Below are 21,422 nucleotides of genomic sequence, written 5' to 3'. Positions count from 1 at the left end.
TTTGTTTTGTGCGTGGAGTCCTATGCTAGATGCTGGGGCCTGGGGTCAACCATACCCCACAGTCTTGGACCTAAGACCCCTGGTGTATTTTGGCTATGGTGGCTGCCACATCACCTTCCAAAAGCAAATGCAGAGCCAGCAGCAGAAGAAAGGGTAATAACTCCGCTGATTGAACATGATGAGTGAAGGGAACATTCTTCACCTCAGGGCAAACAGAGCAACCTCATCGAGAGTTTCTTGCCCTATTTTTCTCAGAGAGTATAAGACACAGCTGCACACAATAGAACCACAGCCAAATTGGAACTGGGGGAGCTAGCCACGGTGCTTTCTCTTGAAGGATTAAGAAGAGGCTTTTGTGGATGTCAGGAGAGTTTTTTTCCTTCCCTTAGCTGTGCACAGCAATGTAATTTCCTCCACTGATTTCTGGGCAGAAAGTTAGCATTCCAACAAGATGCGCTTTAATTGATTGCAGTTATTAAATCCCTTAGCTTACAAGCTTATAGTTCAGGATATAAGAGCCACATGGAATTTTAATCATTATCTTTTTTTCTGTATGAAGGAAATTTGACAAAGGCACTGGGAAGAGGAATGGTGAGGGGGTGGTGCTCACTTTGCATGCAACCTACCTTAGGGATTAAGGAAAATGAACTGGAAACCTCACTGATATCTCTGGATCCCACTCAGCTTGCAGACCTGTACTCTGGCTTCTACATTGGTGAATGCCACATTGAGGGAAGCCAGCTATCCCAGGAGTAATCAGAGGACTAGGAAAAGCTCTGGGCAGGCACTGCTCCCCAGGGATGCTCCTTCTCACCATTAGCCTTTAACGCCTCTAGGCCACACATGACCAGATCTGCTTATTGGGCAATTTACAATGGAATCTAAGACATTTTTCTCCTTTCCAATGATGAGGATCTAATATCCTATACAAGGCCAGAATACTAGCATACCGGAGGGGGCTCCAGTATATTTTCTTTATTGCCTGGCAAGTCTTTAGGTAACATTGTTTTAAATTAAAGGAAAATGTAATACTTCAGCATCAGTCTGTTCCTAGAATCACTGATTGTTTGGAGAATGTGGCAAATTCACTCCGATCCACCCACAAAAAGCATTGTCTCTTCAGGGAGAAGAGATCCAGCAAGTATCTGCTTTGGAGAAAAATCAGTACCTCAGGGCTCCAAATAATTGTACTGAGAAAACCATTTATGTTCACATCTCAATTTTTTCTTCCAGGGAGAAAACCTTCCAAAAACCATTGTGCCTCCAGCTGTCAGTTCAGATCAGTTCCTGTTTATCCTTGGTTAAGAAAGAGCCAAAGACCTCCCTCTTTGCTGCTTCATATGCAGTGGGAGTCTAGGCCTGATGTAGTTCTGCTCTGTGGGGGCCTGAGCCTGGGGCCAGCCCAGTCAGCTCTGTGTCCCACCCTGCCACCCAGCCCACCTGGTCACTCACCTCACTTTCCTCAGCAGGGGGTGGAGGGACCTCCTTGATAATCTGAAAAGAAAAAAAAAAAAAAGAACAAATGAGTAGAAATCTCCAGCCACCTGCTTTCCAAAGGTACCTGGGTGGTATGGCCATAATTACCACCGTAATGGGTTCAAGCAAGGCAGGTGTCTTTCTGGGCAGAATAACTCAGTAATTACATACAGCATGATCCATCTGAGGGCTCCACACTCAACTGGGCCTCTTATAGTTTTGTATAGGGAAAAAAATATTCCACAGCCAACAGTTTCATCTGTTACCCCAGGTAATGTCCTGCAAATGTATTCACTCATTTATTCATCTAGTCATTCCTGCATCAACTCATTCACCAGTCCACCCGAACCACTGCACATCTAACAAGAATGGTACACAACAGAAGTTAAGATAGTGCTGCAGAGGTCAGTCAGGTATGGGCCACACTCAGACTGTTGGCAATCCCATTCACTGTTGCTGGCCCCAGGTGGTACTCTTGGAGGGAGGGTGTGACAAACAGGCAGACTGATTCCCAACAGAAGGCAGCAAAGAAGGGCTAACCAGGGATTCCTTTCAGGGCCTTGAAACTGAAGAGGTACAAAGATTTACATATCAATATTCTAAGACTGGACTCCGCAAACACCGCATCATCCGGGTTAAAGAGAGATGTGTGGTCACTTTGGGAAGGCAAGCAATTGGGAGCCGCTTCTAACCAACGAGAGGATGGGTAACACGTGGGAGAAGGACAAGCAAGGAGGACAGAGGGGTGGCAGTAAGCCACCTGTCTTCATTTGTATCTCCAACTTGTACATCCATTCATAAAAGGAAAGCTCTTGCCACCTTTAAGTTAAATCTGTTTAAAAATTTTTACAAGGCCGTTTGGCCATTTATTCACTCTGACTCTACCTCGTGAAAAAGCTGGCTTAAAACTCAACATTCAAAAAACTAAGATCATGGCATCTGGTTCCATCAATTCACGGCAAATAGATGGGAAAAGGTGGAAACAATGGCAGATTTTATTTTCTTGGGCTCCAAAATCACTGCAGTGGTGACTGCAGCCATGAAATTAAAAAATGTTTGCTCCTTGGAAGAAAAGCTATGACAAACCTAGACAGTGTGTTAAAAAGCAGAGACATTACTTGCTGACAAAGGTCCATATAGTCAAAGTTATGGTTTTTCCGGTAGTCACGTACGGATGTGAGAGTTGGACCATAAAGAAGGCTGAACACTGAAGAATTGATGCTTTCAAACTGTGGCACTGGAGAAGACTCTTGAGAGTCCCTTGGACAGCAAGGAGATCAAACCAGTCAATCCTAAAGGAAATCAACCTTGATTATTCATTGGGAAGACTGAAGCTGAAGCTCTAATACTTTGGCCACCTGATGGGAAGAGGCAACTCATTGGAAAAGACCCTGATGATGGGAAAGACTGAAGTTAAATGAGGAAACAGGCAGCAGAGGATGAGATGTTTAGATAGCATCACCGACTCAATGGACACGAATGTGAGCAAACTCCAGGAGATAGCGAAGGACAGGGAAGTCTGGCATCTTGTAGTCCATAGGGTGGCAAAGAGTGGGACACAACTTAGCGACTGAACAACTACCACATCCCTTGAAGCTTCCCTCCTCTCACACTCCAAACTTTATTATCAGAATGTTGGGACCCCAACATGCAGTCCTTTTCCTGAGAATTCTGGAAAATACAAAAGTCATTATGTATCTTTTCATGTGTTAGCATCATCGCTGGCCTGAACCACTTCGTGGATGGGTGCTCAGGTGCTGTCCATGGGACCAGTTTCTTAATCTGATTGGAGAGCTCTACCGGCTACAGAGCAGGCTGCCTACTAGGCAGCGCTTCCTCCCCATCCCTCCGACTAAGCACATCCCACCTTTCATTTGATGATTATTCTGGGGACCTCTTTTGGGTTCTGATCCCCACTGCTGTCACCCATGCTACCACTATCTGTAATGTCATCTCTGTTGCTGAGATAGGCTACTCACTTGAGGTTCTACTAACACCAGCCAGGGGACTGAGCCCTCAGTCACCCAAAAGGATGGTATTCAGTTAATCAAGAGGCAGAGGTGATCATTTCAAACTATTGTTGCATTTGCTTCCATTTCCTGGCCATTGTGAGAAACCTGCTGAAGGTGTTTGTAAAGTACAAAGCCATGATTTTTCTCACTCACTCAACGCTGGCTCCAAACTCCTTTAAAAAAAATCTCTGAGGAGGGTCTGCTGCTGCTGCTGCTAAGTTGCTTCAGTCGTGTCCGACTCTGTGCCACCCCATAGATGGCGGCCCACCAGGCTCCCACGTCCCTGGGATTCTCCAGGCAAGAACACTGGAGTGGGTTGCCATTTCCTTCTCCAACGCATGCAAGTGAAAAGTGAAAGTGAAGTCGCTCAGTTGCCTCCGACTCTTCGAGACCCCATGGACTGCAGCCTACCAGGCCCCTCTGTCCATGGGATTTTCCAGGCAAGAGTACTGGAGTGGGGTGCCATTGCCTTCTCTGCTGAGGAGGGTCATTACTGCCCAATGCAGACTTCCCATTGTCCCAGAGGCAGTGGTGATTTTCAAATAGGAAATGGAAGGAGGAGTGAGGAGCCAGGGACAGCAATCTGGCATACATCTCTTCTCTCAGGGCAGTCTTAGGGAAGGGAGTGAGAGGAGAGCAGGTGACTTGGGAACACAGACAGATGTCGACCAGCGTGTTGTGAGCTATGTGCTTGCTGAGTACTCGAGGTGAACAGAGGTTTGGTGCAGAGCAGCTGGGCTTTTGTCTTCAAAATGCAATCAGCCTCGTCCCTTGCTGCATGGAAGTACAGAGTAGTTGTCACTTGTGAACCCCAGACCTGCCTCTTTCTGACTGTGAAGATCAGACAAGTCTCCGAACCCCTTTGAGCTCCACTGTCCACTTCTGTGAAATGGGAGCAATAACACTAACCTTGCAGGAACTGAGTCACGGTGAGCAATAATGTTTGCTCTGAAACAGGGTGGGTGCTCAATAGATGGTGCATACTATTATTAGTCCCCTTTCCTTTTCTTATAGTCACTGTCTCTTGCTTTTATCACATCTTTAATGAAGGTTTCACTTAACACTGCCCACCCTCCCCTCCCCTCTGCCCCGCATATACCGAATGACTATGTATGGTGATTTCCAGATGGTGCAGCCTACAAGCCAGAGCTTCATAAAATGAGTGAGATAGGAGGCTGGTGTTCAGACAGTGGCCAGGGGGGCCTGACAGTGGCCAGGGTCTTCACAGGGGTCAGCAGCAGTGTGTTTTACCACGTATTTTTAAGAACATGACATCAGCTAGGAAGTGCAGATATCAGCCAAGTGGCCCACCACTCAGACCAACCCATCTTATGTGAGCTTATGTTCACAGTGTCTTATTGGATATTTATTGAATTTTACAGCCAACAATGTCCCAAGGGGAACCCAAAAGACAAAGTGCAAGATTTATTAAGTGTTAATCAGAAGCAGACTAATCTATAATCTAGATTCCACTCTGACATACTTGTAAACTGGCCACCTGAGCCTCTGAAAAAATGCCACCATGTTCAGGTAGACAGGATTTAAGCACTTCCATCTGGCTTCCTGGGTTGGGTGTCTGGCTGCATTCAGTGGGAATGAAGAAGACTTCCTATTGCCTCCAGCACCGCCTGCCGCCCCCTAAACACCACTCCCCCCCGACCCCACCCTGAAGTGATGGCAAGAGAGCATCTCAAAGTGCGATCCAGGCAGGCTGAGTTGAAGTCATATGATTACTCCAAGCCTCGAAGCTGGCTGGGCTGCCTGTGAGCGAGCCAAACCCTCATACCAAGACCAGCGCCTGGGCCACCCAATGGAGTGCTCTGAGTATACAGCCACATCAGCCCTCCCCACCTCACCCGCCCAAGGGCCCTAGCCCAGGTGGCCTGGAGGAGCAACTGGGCAACAGCCTGCTTTGCTCTCCAGCCTACAGCCCACTGCGGCCCTGCTACACAGAGTGGCCCAGGCTCACAGGATAAAATGCAGACTGCCCTGGCCCCCACAAGACCTGTAAGACAGGGCCCCCCACTTCCCTCCTTCACTCCTCTCTACCTCCCTCCCCTTCACTTCTGCACTTCAGCCTCCTGTCACCTTCCTGCCCATTCCACGCACCTGGCTGCTTCTCACTGGGAGCATCTTCTGCCTAAATGCTTGCTGCGTTCCCTGCTTTGTCTGCATATCTGCAGGTCTCCGCTATGGGGTCTCACACAACCCAGTGTTTTCTGTCATACTTTTAAATGTAATCGAAAGTTAATTGCATAATTTCTGGGCTTCTAACTAGTATGACTGGAGGATCTTTATTTCTTACAAGAATGCACACAAGAAGCTGCTGAGCACTACCAAACTTAGGCTTGATTTGGGCCACTTCCCTTCTTAGAAGGTTCTGGAGCTTCCTCTTGGTTTTGGGTGGGCTTGTCAGCTCCTTTCTCACTAGGAGGGACAAAGAGAAGATGGATAAGGGTGAAGAAATCCTTAACGAAATGTTTAAGAGGAAAATCCCTCAACAGACATATTTGTAAGCATGTCATGGCAGGACTGGGGAGAACTCTGGTCTGTGATGTCTGGAACAGAACTGTCTCTGAAGTACGCCTGTATATATTTTAGATTTTTTTGGTTATGGTAAAATTCACATAACGTTAACCATTTAAAAGTGTGAGCCAATTATATTGGGTGTACCAACTGCTATCAGGTGACTGTGAAGATGCCGTCCAGTTGTCAGTAGTGACCTGGAAGAAATACACAAGACTCTCTCTCTCGCACACACACCTCATCTGCTTTCTCACTTATGTTTTCCCCTGTGCAATGCAATTACATACCACACTTGTGAGCACGTGTATTTTCTTCACTAAAGCATTTACTATAGCATCCTTAACACAAATGTGTGTCCTGGTTAAAGAAGCCAGGTATTCAGGGAAGGAGGAAAATCTTAAGCTTTGGTAGAACTCGTGAAGACGTGAGAGACAGAAGACACCCAGAGAGCACAGGAAACAGAGGGACCCCCGAGGGCTTCATCAGAGACCACACTGAAGAACACAAAGAAAGGAGAATGGAACTCATGGGGCCCATCATTTGCTTTACAGGAGATTAGAAGCATGTGCCATGGATGAAGAAAAGGCTATAATGCTGAGAGCAGCAGAAAAACAAATTTGTGGCATTTTTTTCTTATTTGGAATCACACAAATAGTTTTTTGTTGTTAAGAAAAGAGGACCCTGGCAAGACATCAAAAGCTGGGTTTCTATTTTAAGCCAGTGCAGAAGGAATAACAAGACAATGAGTCACAGCCATCCACCTCTGTTGTTGTGATACTTCATCCTAAGAATGTCCTTCCTTCTGTCCTGTTAACTCAAAGGCATGGGGCTACATCATACTCAAACCCATCATGAAACTTCATGTGTTTATATTTTAAAAATTGAGACATAGAGCTATTTATACTGTAGCATTATTTTAATTGGGCTTTCCTGGTGGCTCAGACAGTAAACAATCTGCCTGCAATGCAGGAGACCTGGGTTCAATCCCTGGGTTGGGAATATTCCCTGGAGAAGGGAATGGCAACCCACTCCAGTATTCTTGCCTGGAGAATCCCACGGACAGAGGAGCCTGGTGGGCTACAGTCCATGGGGTTGTAAAGAGCTGGACATGACTGAGGGAATGACTAAAATACACACGTTACTTTAATTAGGAATTTAAAGCATTTAAAATGCTAGAAAATTTTAGTGTATTATTAATGTTAAAAAATGTGTTACTTTAGAAGGCTTTGGGTGTTCTGTTCTGAACCTATTTCCCTCACTAGGCTGTTACTTTCATGGGGCTAAAATTCCATAAAGAATTGACATTTTAATTTATTTATTTTGCTTTTATTTTTAAATTTATTTTTTAATTGGAGGCAAATAGCTTTACAATATTGTGATGGTTTCTGCCATATAACATTGCAAATCAGCTGTAATATACATATATCACCTCCTTCCCTCCCCCCAACCCTCTAGGTCATCACAGAGTGCCAGGGTGGTCTCCCTGTGTTATATGACAACTTCTCACCAGTCATCTATTTTACAGATGATGGTGCATATGTGTCCATGCTACTTTCTCCATTTGTTCCACTCTGTCATCCCCACTGTGTCCGTAAGTCTGTTTTCTATATCTGCATATCCATTCCTTCTCTGCAAATAGATTCACTGATACCATTTTCTTAGATTCCATATATATGTGTTAATACATGATATTTGTTTTTCTCTTCCTGACTTACTTCATTCTGTATAACAGGCTCTAGAACTCACCAGAACTGACTCAAATCCATTCTTTTTTATAGTTGAATAATAGTCCATGGTATATATGTTCCACAGCTTCCTTCTTCATTCATCTGTCAATGAACATCTATGTTGCTTCCATGTCCTAGCTACTGTAAATAGTGCTGTAACGAATACATGTGTCTTTTTCAATTATGGTTTTCTCAGGGTCTATGCCCTGTAGTGGGATTGCTGGGTTGTATGGTAGTTTTTTATTCCTAGTTTTCTAAAGAATCTCCATACTGTTCTCCATAGTGGCTGTATCAGTTTTTATATTCCCACCAACAGTGCAAGAGAGTTCCCTTTCTCTATATCCTCACTACCATTTATTGTTCGGAGATTTTTGGGTGATGACCATTCTGACTGGTGTGAGGTGATACCACGTTGTAGTTTTGTTTTGCATTTCTCTAATAACTAGTGATGTTGAGCATCTTTTCATGTGTTTATTGTCCATCTGTATGTCTTCTTTGGAGAAATGTTTAGGTCTTCTGCCCATTTTTTGATTGAGCTGTTTTTCAGATATTGAGCTGTATGAGCTGCTTATTTATTTTGGAGATTAATCCTTTGTCAGTTTGATTTGTAATTATTTTCTCCCATTCTGAGGGTTGTCTTTTAACCCTTGTTTATTTCTTCATTTGCTGTGCAAAAGGTTTTAAGTTTAATTAGGTCTCATTTATTTATTTATTTTTGTTTTTATTTCCATTACTCTAGGAGTAGGGTCAAAGAGGATCTAGCTGTGATTTATGTTAAAGAGTGTACTGCCTATGTTTTCCTCTAAGAGGTTTATAGTTTCTGGTGTTACATTTAAGTCTTTAATTCATTTTGAATTTATTTTCGTGTATGGTGTTAGGAAGTATTCTTGTTTCATTCTTTTACAGGTGGCTGTCCAGTTTTTCCAGCACCACTAACTGAAGAGGCAGTCTTTTCTCCATTATATATTTTTGCCTCCTTTGTCAGAGATAAGGTGCCCATAGGTGCAGAGGTTTATCTCTGAGCTTTCTGTCTTGTTCCATTGGTCTATATTTTTGTTTTTGTGCCAACACCATACTCTCTTGGCGACTGTAGCTTTGTAATATAGTCTGAAATCAGGAAGGTGATTTCTCCAGCTCCATTTTTCTTTCTCAAGATTGCATTGGCTGTTTAGGGTCTTTTCTGTTTCCATATAAACTGTGATTTTTTTTGTTTTAGTTCTATGAAAAATGCCATTGGTAGTTTGATAGGGATTGCACTGAATCTGTAGATTGCTTTGGGAAGTATAGTCATTTTCACAATATTGATTCTTCCAATCCAAGAACATGGTATATCTCTCCATCTGTTTGTATTGCTTTTGATTTCTTTCATCAGTGGCTTACAGTTTTCTGCATACAGGTCTTTTGTCTCTTTAGGTAGATTTATCCCTAGGTATTTTATTCTTTTTGTTGAAATGGTGAATGGGATTGTTTCCTTAATTTCTCTTTCTGAGTTTTCATTGTTAGTGTATAGGAATGCAAGGGATTTCTGTGCACAAATTTTATATCCTGTGACTTTACTATATTCATTGATTAGCCCTAGAAATTTTCTGGTGGCATCTTTAGGGTTTTCTATGTATAGTATCATGTCATCTGCAAACAGTGAGTTTTGCTTCTTCTTTTCCAATCTGGATTCCTTTTATTTCTTTTTCTTCTTTGATTGCTGTGACTAGGACTTTCAAAACTATGTTGAATAATAGTAGTGAGAATGGGCACCCTTGTCTTCTTCCTGATCTTACAGGAAATGCTTCAGTTTTTCACCACTGAAAATAATGTTTGCTGTATGTTTATTATGTTGAGATACATTCCCTTTATGAGTTTTTTTTCTGTATCATAAATGGCTGTTGTATTTTTGAAGTGACATTTTTAGAAACACCCTTCAAGTTATGGGAGAAATAATGGTACTTAGAGAACTTTTGATGTATCTGCTACTTAACCATTGTTAATTTTGTAAAGAGGACAGGAAGGACAAATGACAGGGCCTGACTTTCTCAACTGGTTTTTGGTCTTTTGTGCTTTCTATGCATAGTAAAACACCAAGGAATCTCAGTAATAATATTCCTTGAGTTTTGGGTAATTTTCAATTGTGAACTCATGTGCAGTTTGCATTTACCTATGGGAGTCTTATGAAGACTCAGCTAAGGGATCAGCCTGCCAGAGGGGATTCACGTTTCATTTTGCAGATTCCTAAGAACTTCTAAACTGTGAATCCCTTTCTCTTAGTTTGTAATTTATAGAACCCAAAGTAATATATATTTGAACTCTAAAACTGAGAGGTTGTTGTTCTGAATTTTTAGGGACACACATATACACACATTAAACTCAGAGCCCATCCTTTTACTCAAAGTCTCAACTGTAGGCAGAAGATTCAGTCCTACTGTCAAACTTTTATGCACTTATGTAAAGTTATGAAACCAAATGTCTAGGTTACTGAGATTAGAAAATCACCACTGCTTTAGGGTCAGCTAAGCACCTAATTTCCAGAACTTTCTTTGTTTTGTCCCTGGAAATGTCTGTTTTCTTGTGATCCTGGTTATGCACTTAAAACAAACTTTTATACATTTTTTCCAGGAATTTTTTGTTTTTATTTTTCTGTGAGGTCTAGTGTATCACCAGCTGGGAGTAATCGATTTTTTTGCAAATGATTACCTCCTGCATGCTCCGGAGGCATGCTAAGTTGCTTCAGTCATGTCTGACTCTGTTCAACCCTATGGACTGTAGCCTGCCAGGCTCCTCTATCCATGGGATTCTCCAGGCTAGAATACTGAAGTGGGTTGCCATTTCCTTCTCCAGGGGATCTTCCCAAACCAGGGATCGAATCTGTTTCTCTTACATCTCCTGCATTGGCAGGTAGGTTCTTTATCACTAGCACCACCTCAGAAGGGTTAACTCAAATAAATGTATTTAGATGCTTAAAGTCATTTGGAGCTTTTGATTCAAAACATGGCATATTATGGGACTTCTGGACTGATACCTTAATTCCAACTCTTTTGCTACCTCCCTGGCCTTACAGCTCAGTTAGTATAGAATTCACCTACAATGCATGAGGCCCTGGTTCGATTCCTGGGTTGGGAAGATCTGCTAGAGAAGGGAGAGGCTACCCACTCCAGTATTCTTGGGCTTCCCTTGTGGCTCAGCTGGTAAAGTATCCACCTGCAATGTGGGAGACCTGGGTTCGATCCTTGGGTTGGGAAGATCCCCTGGAGAAGGAAAATGCTTTCCCACTGCAGTATTCTGGCCTGGGGAATGCCATGGACTGTATAGTCCATAGGTCGCAAAGAGTCGGACACAATTGAGCGACTTTCACTTTCACTGACCTCATAGGTTCTGTGTGAGGAGAAGCCATCAGAAGAGAGCTGTGTATAGAAGAAATGCCAATGAGATCTGAAAAGCCATATAACAAAAGGCTTTAGTCTCATGGATGGAAGGAGATGCTTGCTCTTTTACTTTTACAATCTAGACTTCAATTCTGATTCCTTAACCTTATAATAAATATCTTTCTAATTAAAATCAAGAAACCAAGGGAAACTAGGCAATGCAATGTGGAGAATGTCCAGCAAGTATGAGATATTAGCTGATGACAGATAAATGAATCTTACTATACAAACAGTATAAATGTAATAGAAACCTCACAGCTGATTAAAGCTGGCCAAGTACTGCTTGAATTCAATAAATTTACACTGTAAAAGTTTAGTAAAGGCTACTGCCAAGGGTGTTGATCTAGAATGTAGTACAAGACATTTTCAAAGAAATGAGCTCAACTTTTTTTGTCTTTTGCATTTGGAACTCAAATTCCAAATAATTCTTGGCCTTTCATCATATCTCCCTTAAGACTGGAATTATTTCAAAGGCAAAACTCATCCATAACTCAAGAGAAAATGGTGGCAAGAATTTTAACATCAGTTGATAAGGCCCAAATGATTTACATGGTAATTCAAAAAAATGGCTATGCATAGTCTCCAGTAGACAATGTGCCAGGCACTGCAAAACTGAGACAGTTTTAAAAAAATCCATGAATTCAGATTCCCTGAAGCTTGGAGGAGCATCTTGTCTGCCTTGGTTATGAGCAAGGTGATTCCAGCCACGGGGAGTGGCTGTGGATCTCATCAGGACACACACTGAGCAAGGATGGGGGGTGATGTTCACAGCATGTTTGAGCTTGTTGGTGTTGACGTACCCTTCGAGAAGAGAAGGAATGGGGCCGTTCTTAGGAACCCAGGAATATGACATTCAGCATTCTCTGGGATTATGTTTCCCAAACAGTCTTTGGCAGGATGGTAGTGTCCTTCCAGACATCAGTATGTCTATGGGTGTTTGGGAACGAATAGTGTGCCAGGTGCTGGTATGTTAATGGGTGGGGATAGGACTAGGCCAAGGGGAAGGGGCTCCAGGATCAAAAGAAGCTTAGGTGGACGTTGTTTAGAAACGTTGCCACTGACTACTTGCATCATATTTTGATGTGTAACCAGATTTGAGGATCACAGGCCAGGACATGTTGAAGGGGAGGAGTAGATTCACTTATACTAGGTGAGAATAAAAGGAAGCAACCTTAGAGCCAATAAGGTTCCAATTTTCTAATTTTTCACAGGAGGAAATGAATTTAAAAGATTTTCCTTTAACTGATGGACGATGATCTCATATTGGAATCCTGTTGTCTTTAATGACGGCTCATTTCTTCCCAGCTCACTCGGGGGCATAAGGATGGTGGTGGGTGGGTTCCCAAGCAAGTGTCAAGACCAGCCCTGCAGGGATGAGGGAAGCCATGAAGGCAAGGTGGAGATGACAACAGACTGGGCGTCTGGGGCTTGCGGTGCAGGGCAGGCCACGGCAGAGCTCTGTGTAATCTTGCAAGCTTCAGAGCAAGGCGTGTTCAGATGGGAGTGGGTGGAGGCTGGAAAGGGGTCCAGAAAGCACGATGAATCTAGGCCTAAAATGCCTGGCTAAGGAGCTGCTTGTACTTGTTAGGTTTCTATTAAATAAACTTCAGTAAATCCCTTTGGTGATGTGAGGTTTGGTTGTCTGGCCCTTAAAATTAAATATTATGCTTAAAGGTGTGGAGGGCAATATTTGAAGGCTTTATTTTTATTTCAATTTAAGGCATATCAATTTCCTGATTAGTTTTCATCCCTTGGAATTTGTCACTGGTGATGACAAAGGGGCTTATTTGTTGAGCTACCCTGGAAATTCAATAAGGGAATTAAACATGATCCTTTACATAATTCTTTAAAAACTGTTCATAAAACACCTACAAGGCCGTTAAAAACAAAGCAAAGCAAAAGGGAACTGACTTTTGTTGATATGGAGAGAAATTCTCAATACAGGCACATAATCCTTTCCCAACAAACTGAATAAAAATATTTGCTATTATTTGAACAGAAATATAGCAATTTGATTTCACCTAAATAGTGTGGTTTAATTAGCTGGGTTGCAGAAGAATTGCGACTCTCTAGCAGGATCTCTTTGAAGTAGGAAATGGCAACCCACTCCAGTATTCTTGTCTGGAGAGTTCCATGGACAGAGGAGCCTGGTGGGCTACAGTTCATGGGGTCGAAAGGAGTTGGACACAACTGAGCGACTGAGCCCAGCACAGCAGGATCTCTTACTTTCTTTCTAGTTGTGGAAAAAAAATGCACAACCTACTCTTGACCATTTTAAAGTGTACAGTTCAGTAGTGTTAAGTATATTCACATTATTAGGCAACCAAGCTCCAGAACTTTCTCATCTGGCAAAATACAGCAGGATCTTTTGTCTCAGGGCTCCTGATCCCATTTACCTTCCAATAAAATGGGCACATTTCTATGATTATATTTAAGAAGCAGATATAAATGTGCTTTGTTATGCAATGTTTGATACATATAAAACCATGTGTTAACAGACATGTAATTTATGAAACCTAATAATAATGATGCAAACACTCATGAGACTACCATGTCCTACAGTTCCACTGTTTGTGAGCTCCTTGCATACCCCCAAGATGATTTAGCTTTTTAGTTTACTTTAGAAAACATATGAATTACATGCCAGGCACTGTACTCCTTTGTAGGATGATTTTCTGTGACTAGTTTCTCCCTCCCCTGGAGGGGTTCATTGTATAGTGACAGGAACATATATATGAATGAATCGCTGTGTTAGAATGAAACAGTTCTCTAGTCCAGTGGTACCCAATCTTTTTGGCACCAGGGACAGGTTTCATGAAAGACAATTTTTCCAAGGATGGTGAAGTCGGAGGGATGGTTTTGTGATGATTCAAGCTCATCATATTTAGGGTTCATGCTCCTATGGGAATCCAGTGCGGCCACTGATCTGACAGGAGGCTGAGCTCAGGTGGTAATGTGAGCAACAGGGAGCGGCTGAAAATATAGACGAAGCTTTCCTCACTGGCCTGCCTGCTGCTCACCTCCTGCTGTGCAGCCCTGCTTCTAATAGGCCATTGACCAGTGCTGGTCTGAGGGTTAGGGACCCCTGCTTTAACAGATGTGTGAAAAAAGTGCTATGAAAACCAAGGAAAGTTGAAGCTAATTCTCCCAGGTGGGAGAAAGGAAAACTAGTTAGACGGAGTAATCATGAGCAGGACTTCAAAGAGGAATTGTAGACAGAATAGATAAAGACTATGAGAATATTTCAGCAAGTGGAAGCAACAGAAAGAGATCAATAATAACTACATGGTATGTTCAAGGAGCCCCAAAGAACAGAGCGAGCCTGGAGACCGCTCTCCTTCCATTTGGCTACTCAAAGAACTTTGAGATTTATGAGTAACAGTCTTGAACTGGGCGCGGTTAATGTCTGCGGAACTACACTCCTGGCTGCCAACAGCTTATGTCCACAGGGGAAGATTGACAAGTAAACAATCAGTAACAACAGCATGGTTGGTGCCATGAAGAAGCCCTCATGGGGTGTTTAGGGGGTCCATGCACACACAGGGAGAAGGGTAGGAGGTGAGGCTGGAGAAGGGGGTTGTGGCCAGACTGGGAAGGGTCTACACATGCCAAGTCAAGGAATTTGAAGTCTATTTTAGAGAACTTGAACAGTCATGAGGATTGGGGGCAGGGAAGGGAGTGGGATCATGAACTGTTTCCTTGATTTTTTTTTTAAAGGAAAAAACCTAGTGACGGTAGACTAAAAGAGCAGTTAGAAAGTTACTGCAATAGTTCAGGTGGGCGATGCAGAACCTTAGACTAGGGCAATGACATCCATCTATTCACTCGTTCATTCATTCCAAACTATTTGTTAGCAACTCCTGAGTTCTAGGTAATATACTTGGGCTGGGGTAGAGGATGTGGACAGAAGTGCCAGATGAGACGGGGTGTGAGAGAAGAGGATGCTCTATACACAATTCCGAAGTGAGAGAAGACAAGAAGAGAGAGAGAAGACATTGGCAATCACTCTGCTGTCTCTAGTTTGGGCAGCTCCGAGGATGATGACATATCCATTGATGGAGACCAGTTCTGGCATCAACAAGTTTAATTGGGACATGTTGTGAGGGTGGGTAGAGATACCCATGTTTGAGAAATCCACTTGGTCCTGATACTATAGACCTGATCTTTTGAAGCCAAGGCCAGAGATGGGTGGCCACACTGAGGAGCCACTAACATATCCGTTGTAGCCGAAGTCATGAGCATTGGTGATATTGCCAGAGACAATGTGTAGAGAAGGCTGAAGACAATCTCAAAGAACAGGAGGTGAGCAGCAGCAGAAGGAGACAGAAGAGTCAGCAGCAGCCGGCAGGGGAGAGAGTTGAAAGGAGAGAGTGCCCACTGCTGGAAGAACTAGAGTAGGAAGAGAAATGAGCACTCCTGGCTGGGAGCTCAGGCTTGCAAGGAATGGACTAGAGAAACAATGGTGATGGAGCCCAGGATGCAGCAGGCTGAAGAGTGAATGGAAGAACAGTCTGCCCTGCAGAGAAGTTTTCAGATGAAAGAGAGGGAGAAGGAATAGGGCAACGTGAAGGAGGAATAAGCTATGACACATTTGTTAAGGTTGAAGGAGGCCGGCAGGCAGCGGGGAGGAAGATGGTGGAAAGGATAAAGATACCATAGGCAGAGGTGGGTGGGAGAGAACAGGATGAAAGACATGAGTGGAAGGAGAGGGAGAGGGGCCAGTCTGCATCTGGGGAAGGGAGGAATGTTGGAGAAGGATGCACACAAGTCTGTTTGAAGTGGAAGGTTTCTCACAGGATGGTTTCCATCTTCTCACTGAGACAGAAGAGCAGGTTGTCTGCTGAGAGTGAAAGGGCCAGAAGTAGCATAGACCTCTCCAGGAGAAGGAGAACAGTCTGGGAGAGACACTGTGAGAGTGAAACTGGGGCTCCATACGAATGAGGTCAGAGTGTGCTAAGCAATTCAAAGGACCGGTAAATGTGCCCTGGCTTCATCAGTGTGCTCGGGCTTCATCAGTGTGCTCGGGCGATTATTTTCTGAAGGGATCAGCATCTTGGGAGCAGGAGAGAAGACTTAGAATTGCTCTGTTCAGGTGCAGGAAGGGGCCAGGGCAGGTGGAGAAGGAGTTACAGAATCAAGGGTGTTCCTGAGAGTGGCAACATGGGATCAGTAGGTTAAGAGACCATGCAAGATTTTATTCTATCCCCAGATTTTTGATTTGGAGGAGTCGAGTCCCCACTACTAATCAGGGATCTATCAGTGTCTGGTGACCTGCTGAAATTTAGGCCGGAGGTGATGGCCTTTCCCTGTGTACATGAAGCTACCACCCTAGCTGGACTGCAGGCTCTTGTTAGGGTGCTGCCTCTTGGCTGGGACGATGGTAGACACCCAGGGTTACCTATACTTTCTTCATCTATATTAGATGATATTTATTGCTAATACCACTGATTTATTGTTGACTTTTTCACTCTTACAATATATTTCAACCCTTTTCTCATGATCATCATCTTATTTAGATTTCTTGGTCTTCCTTTTTTTAAAGTTCAATTGAGAAAGTTCAATAATATTGGACCAACTAATAAGCAGATAGAATGGCCATTGCATGACTTAAAGGGTTCTGGCAATGTCCCTTGTGGAACTGAGGCAAGTCTCTATTTACTTATCTATTTTGGGGTAAAATATTGGCTCCTGAATTCCCTTTCTGCAATGGCAAATAAACCCAGGCTACATAGTCCAGTGACTCTCTCCCTTTCAATGGGAAAGTTTTTCGTGCCAGTGAATAAAGGTAGGAATCTTAGAAATCAAAGGTTTACCTGGGGATATTGAGGTCCTTGCTGGGAAACACTAAAAGGTTTTGATTCAGGGTCTGGAAAAATTCTCTCTCCATTGGTCACCACTGATAGACTATTCTCTGCTATTTGGGCAAGAAGTTAACCCAGGTTTCATCTAGGCAGAAGATAAGAGCCAGATGGGAGTAAGGTCCTTTCAGAAAGGCAAAATGCAACGAGTAGCACCAGTCACTCTCACCCTTCAGATTTCTGCTTCCAGATGGGGCCAGCAGGAAGCAAGAGGATGCTGAGTTCTGCAGAGGGCCAGCTTGTAGTAACCAATACGCTTGCTCTGGTCATCCTGGTCATTACTTTTAAAATGTTCATTATGATGAGTAAAGAGTGATCTAATTGCCTGCCCCCCTACCTCTGCCACCCTCCAGTACTTCGTGGACCACCTCCATTCCCAGTTCATATCCAGCCACTAAAGGGTTAATGTTTGGCTCAGTTGCGATGGGGGGCCTTGCGGGTTGTTAAATACTTTAAATATCATTCCTGGAGAGAATTGTGTAGAAGACAGAGGAAGGACACAGCAGAGAATCCTCATGGGCTCCTCACGTTACAGACCCTTTCTGCTCTCTGGTTATTTTCCATCATTGAGATGTGGCTTGGTACCAGGTCACTGAGGCATTCCTCACACTCGAGGCAGGGTAGGGAGAAGGACAGAGGAAGGTTTCAGGACCATCAGTTACAAGGATGCCCTCTGTCAGTCCCAGACTTGGAGAGGGATGCTGTCAAACAAGGGAGAGAAACTTCCTGCATTCTGCCTCTTAGGGAGGCAGGAGATGATGTTTGCCCTCCTTCCTGTGTACTCCCTTCAGAAAACACATGACTTTATCCTATCCCCCTCAGAACATCACCATTCATGAAGGAAGCCAGTGATCAAGAAGCAATTTTGGGGGTACACCAAGTGTCAGCCCCAGCCAGCTTTCAGAAATAGCTGTGAGGGCAGTTTCTATAGACCTCATAAACAGGGAAATCAATCTCTAAGATCTTCCCCTTGCAAAGAAATCCTTCAGGACTTACAAAATCAGACCGCATTAAGACTTTTGGCTGTCTTCCAAAGCAACATAGGCTTAACCAGATAGAATCGTTGAAAAATATTTTGAGTATTGCAAAACAACCTGGCCTTATGTAATCCTGCTCCCAATAATGAAAGGCGTTAATTAAGAGACATTTTCCTGGAAAATAAAACCACAATAAGATATCATCTCATGCCTGTTAGGATGGTTATCATCAAAAAGACAATAACAAGTGTTGGTGGAACTCCTTAGACACCATTCATGGGAACATAAACTGGTATAGCCACAGTGGAAAACAGTACGGAGGTTCCTCAAAGAATTAGAAATAGAACTACCATGACCCAGCAATTCCACTTTTAGGGAACAAAATTACTATCCCAAAGAAGTACCAGCAGCCTCCTGTTCATTACAACCTTACTTATAATAGCCAAGAGGTGGAAACAACCTATGAAGGATGAATGGATGAAGAAGATGTGATATGCACATACAGCAAAATACTATCCAGCCATAAAAGAGAAGGAAATCCTTCCATTTGCGACAACATGGATGGACTTTGAGGACATTACGCTAAGTGAAGGAAGTCGGGCAGAGCAAGACAAATACTGTATGATCTCACATGTGGAATTTAGAAGAACCAAATTCACAAAAGCAGATCATATTTGTGGTTGCCAGAGGCAGGGGTTCGGGTACAGGTTTGAGGGTAGAGGAACTGAGTGAAGGTAGTCAAAATGTACAAATTTGCAGCTAGTTCTAAGATAAATAATCTCTGGAGCTGTAATGTAGGACACGATGTCTACAATTTAGACTACTGTACTGTCCATTTAACAGTTGCTAAGAAAGTAGTCCTTGGGCTTCCCTGGTGGCTCAGTGGTAAAGAATTCATACACCAGTGCAGGAGAACATGGGATTGATCCTTGGGTTGGGAAGATCCCCTGGATGAAGGACATGGCAACCCACTCCAGTATCCTTGCCTGGGAAATCCTATGGACAGAGAGGCCTGGTGGGCTATAGTCCCTGGGGTCACTAAAGAGTCGGACATGACTTAGTGGCTAAACACCACCACCACTACCAAGACAGTAGTTCTTAAAAGTTCTTATCACGAAGGAAAAAGTGTGTGACTATGTGGGGTAATGGATGTTTGTTGTGGTAAACTTTGTGCAATCATGTATCAAATCATTAAGTTGTACACTATAAACTTATAAAATATTATATGTCAATTATTTCTCAATAAAACTGGAAAAAAGAGACATTTCTCACCAATATAAATTGAATGCCATATGGTACAGCTATGTATTCTTATTATAGTAACTATTTTAAAATAATAATATTAATTATTGTTATTAAAAATAATACAAGGAACTGCTTCAAGCAGTATATATACACATATGCATATATATCTATACAGATATAGATATACATATTTATGATCCTTTAATTTTCATTATCTACCTATGAGGTCAGATCTCTCATTGTCCTCAGTATACAACTGAGGAAACTGGGGGACAGAGTGGTTAAGTAACTTGCTCAAGATCGCACAGCAAGTAAGTCATAGAGTACTGCTTGGCTGTTTTATTGTTTCTAGCTGCCCTCACTCAGAGGTAACAGTTTTTAACAATTAAGGGGACTCAGTGAACAAAGGTGATGCCTACTATAACAGAAGCCCTGGTGTTCACTCTGGGCTGCCACCAATACCACCACCAGCCACCCCTTCTTTAAGAGCCCCTCCAGAATTCCAGACTTGGAAATGTGTATATTTCTGAATCACCATACACAGCACTCTGGCTGGCTCTTTTTTTTTTTTTTTTTAATCTTCAAAACAAAATGGTTGTGCAGCCTTAAGTATTTAAACGTTTAACTTTTGAGGCCGCCGTGGCCGAGACAGTTTAAAATCTTGGTGAAATCACTCCAGCCTGGATTACACTAATTGATCCAAGATTTGCACCTGTCTGGAGTCCCTCTCCACTACACATTCTTGTCTGCTAAAAGTCATCTTTTCCCGTCTACACCAGAGGCTTCTGTTGGTGCAAAGGCTTTACTTTCCAGAAATCCTTGCCACATGGATCCATATCCTGGCTGAATTTCTTGTTTCATTCATTTCCCATCTCCTTTAGATGTCCTTTGAAGATATTTCCTCCTTCAGGTCAAGTCTAGTACTCTATGAGTCTTTGGTTTCTGTTCTTCACACAGAAATAAAAAAAACAAAACAAACAAACAAAAAAACACCCCTTTTTTTTTTTTTTTTGCTGTACTGAGCAGCATGTGGAACCTTAGTTCCTTGGCCAGGGATTGAACCTGTGCCCCCTGCAGTAGAAGTACAGTGTTAACCACTGGAACTGGTACCAGGGTATTTCCACACATAGATTTTAGGAGCTTTGTGCTGTATGCTTAAATGCTGGCATTCCAGAGATAACGTGAAGACAAACTGGCTTGGAGAGTCTCATCATCTGTTTTCCCCTCCGGGGCTGGCCATAGAAGGACTGAAATCCAGGGAATGAAAGATGCTGCAGCAGCAGAGCAGCGCTGATTCAAACCTACCTGGCTTTACAGTGCATGCTCTGACTGGCAAGAAGGCAGGGCGTGTGCTAGAACTAGACCTGTGAAACCTAATGTTTTTCTTCATTTGAATATTACGTTGTTTGGGCTTTTCCTTTTGTTTGGGTCTCTGGGCCAGGGAATGGAAACTGACTGTTGCTGTTGTTTAGTCGGTAAATCCTGTCCGACTCTTTTGTGACCCCATGGACTGTAGCCCGCCAGGCTTCTCTGTCCATAGAATTTCCTAGGCAAGAATACTAGAGTGGATTACCATGCCCTCCTCTGGGGATCTTCCTGACTCAGGGATCGAACCCATGTCTCTTATGTCTCCTGCATTGACAGTTGGGTTCTATACCACTAGCGCCACCTGGGAAGCCCAGGTGCATGCTATAAAAGGTAGGTGCCACTCTGTATTGTTAAAAATAGAGGCCTAAGTCACTTTCCGGAGAAGGCAATGGCACCCCACTCAAGTACTCTTGCTTGGGAAATCCCATGGATGGAGAAGCCTGGTAGGCTGCAGAGTCGGACACGACTGAGCGATTTCACTTTAGTTTTCACTTTCATGCGTTGGAGAAGGAAATGGCAACCCACTCCAGTGTTCTTGCCTGGAGAATCCCAGGGACGGGGGAGCCTGGTGGGCTTCCATCTATGGGATTGCACAGAGTAGGACTCGACTGACGCGACTTGGCAGCAGCAGCAAGTCACTTTCTCGGATGAGCTGAAAAAGTTGCTAAGACCAAGTTGGCTTTGGAAGAGTATCAGTTGGTGCAACTCCACAAATATGTGTGCGTATGTGTGTGCACACACGCACATGTACCAAACACACACACATTCATGTGCATTGGTTACATATCATCATTTACAGTATTCTACTAATCCTTCCTAG

The 21,422-nt window shown here is 43.3% G+C and overlaps 1 protein-coding gene across 2 annotated transcripts in view; it reads right to left on the bottom strand.

Annotated features, from left to right (window-relative positions):
- The window catches only part of ANTXR1 (ANTXR cell adhesion molecule 1), a 258,255-nt gene that overhangs the window by 83,427 nt on the left and 153,406 nt on the right, over positions 1 to 21,422 (bottom strand). For both annotated transcript variants that reach the window (XM_061432860.1, XM_061432861.1), the window contains one exon: positions 1,453 to 1,494. In XM_061432860.1, the coding sequence (XP_061288844.1) occupies positions 1,453 to 1,494 (42 nt within the window). The remainder of the gene's footprint in view (positions 1 to 1,452; positions 1,495 to 21,422) is intronic.

Source organism: Bos javanicus, chromosome 11, assembly GCF_032452875.1.
Source record: "Bos javanicus breed banteng chromosome 11, ARS-OSU_banteng_1.0, whole genome shotgun sequence".
NCBI classification, from domain to species: domain Eukaryota; kingdom Metazoa; phylum Chordata; class Mammalia; order Artiodactyla; family Bovidae; genus Bos; species Bos javanicus.
This window is presented reverse-complemented; position numbering and strand designations above follow the sequence as displayed.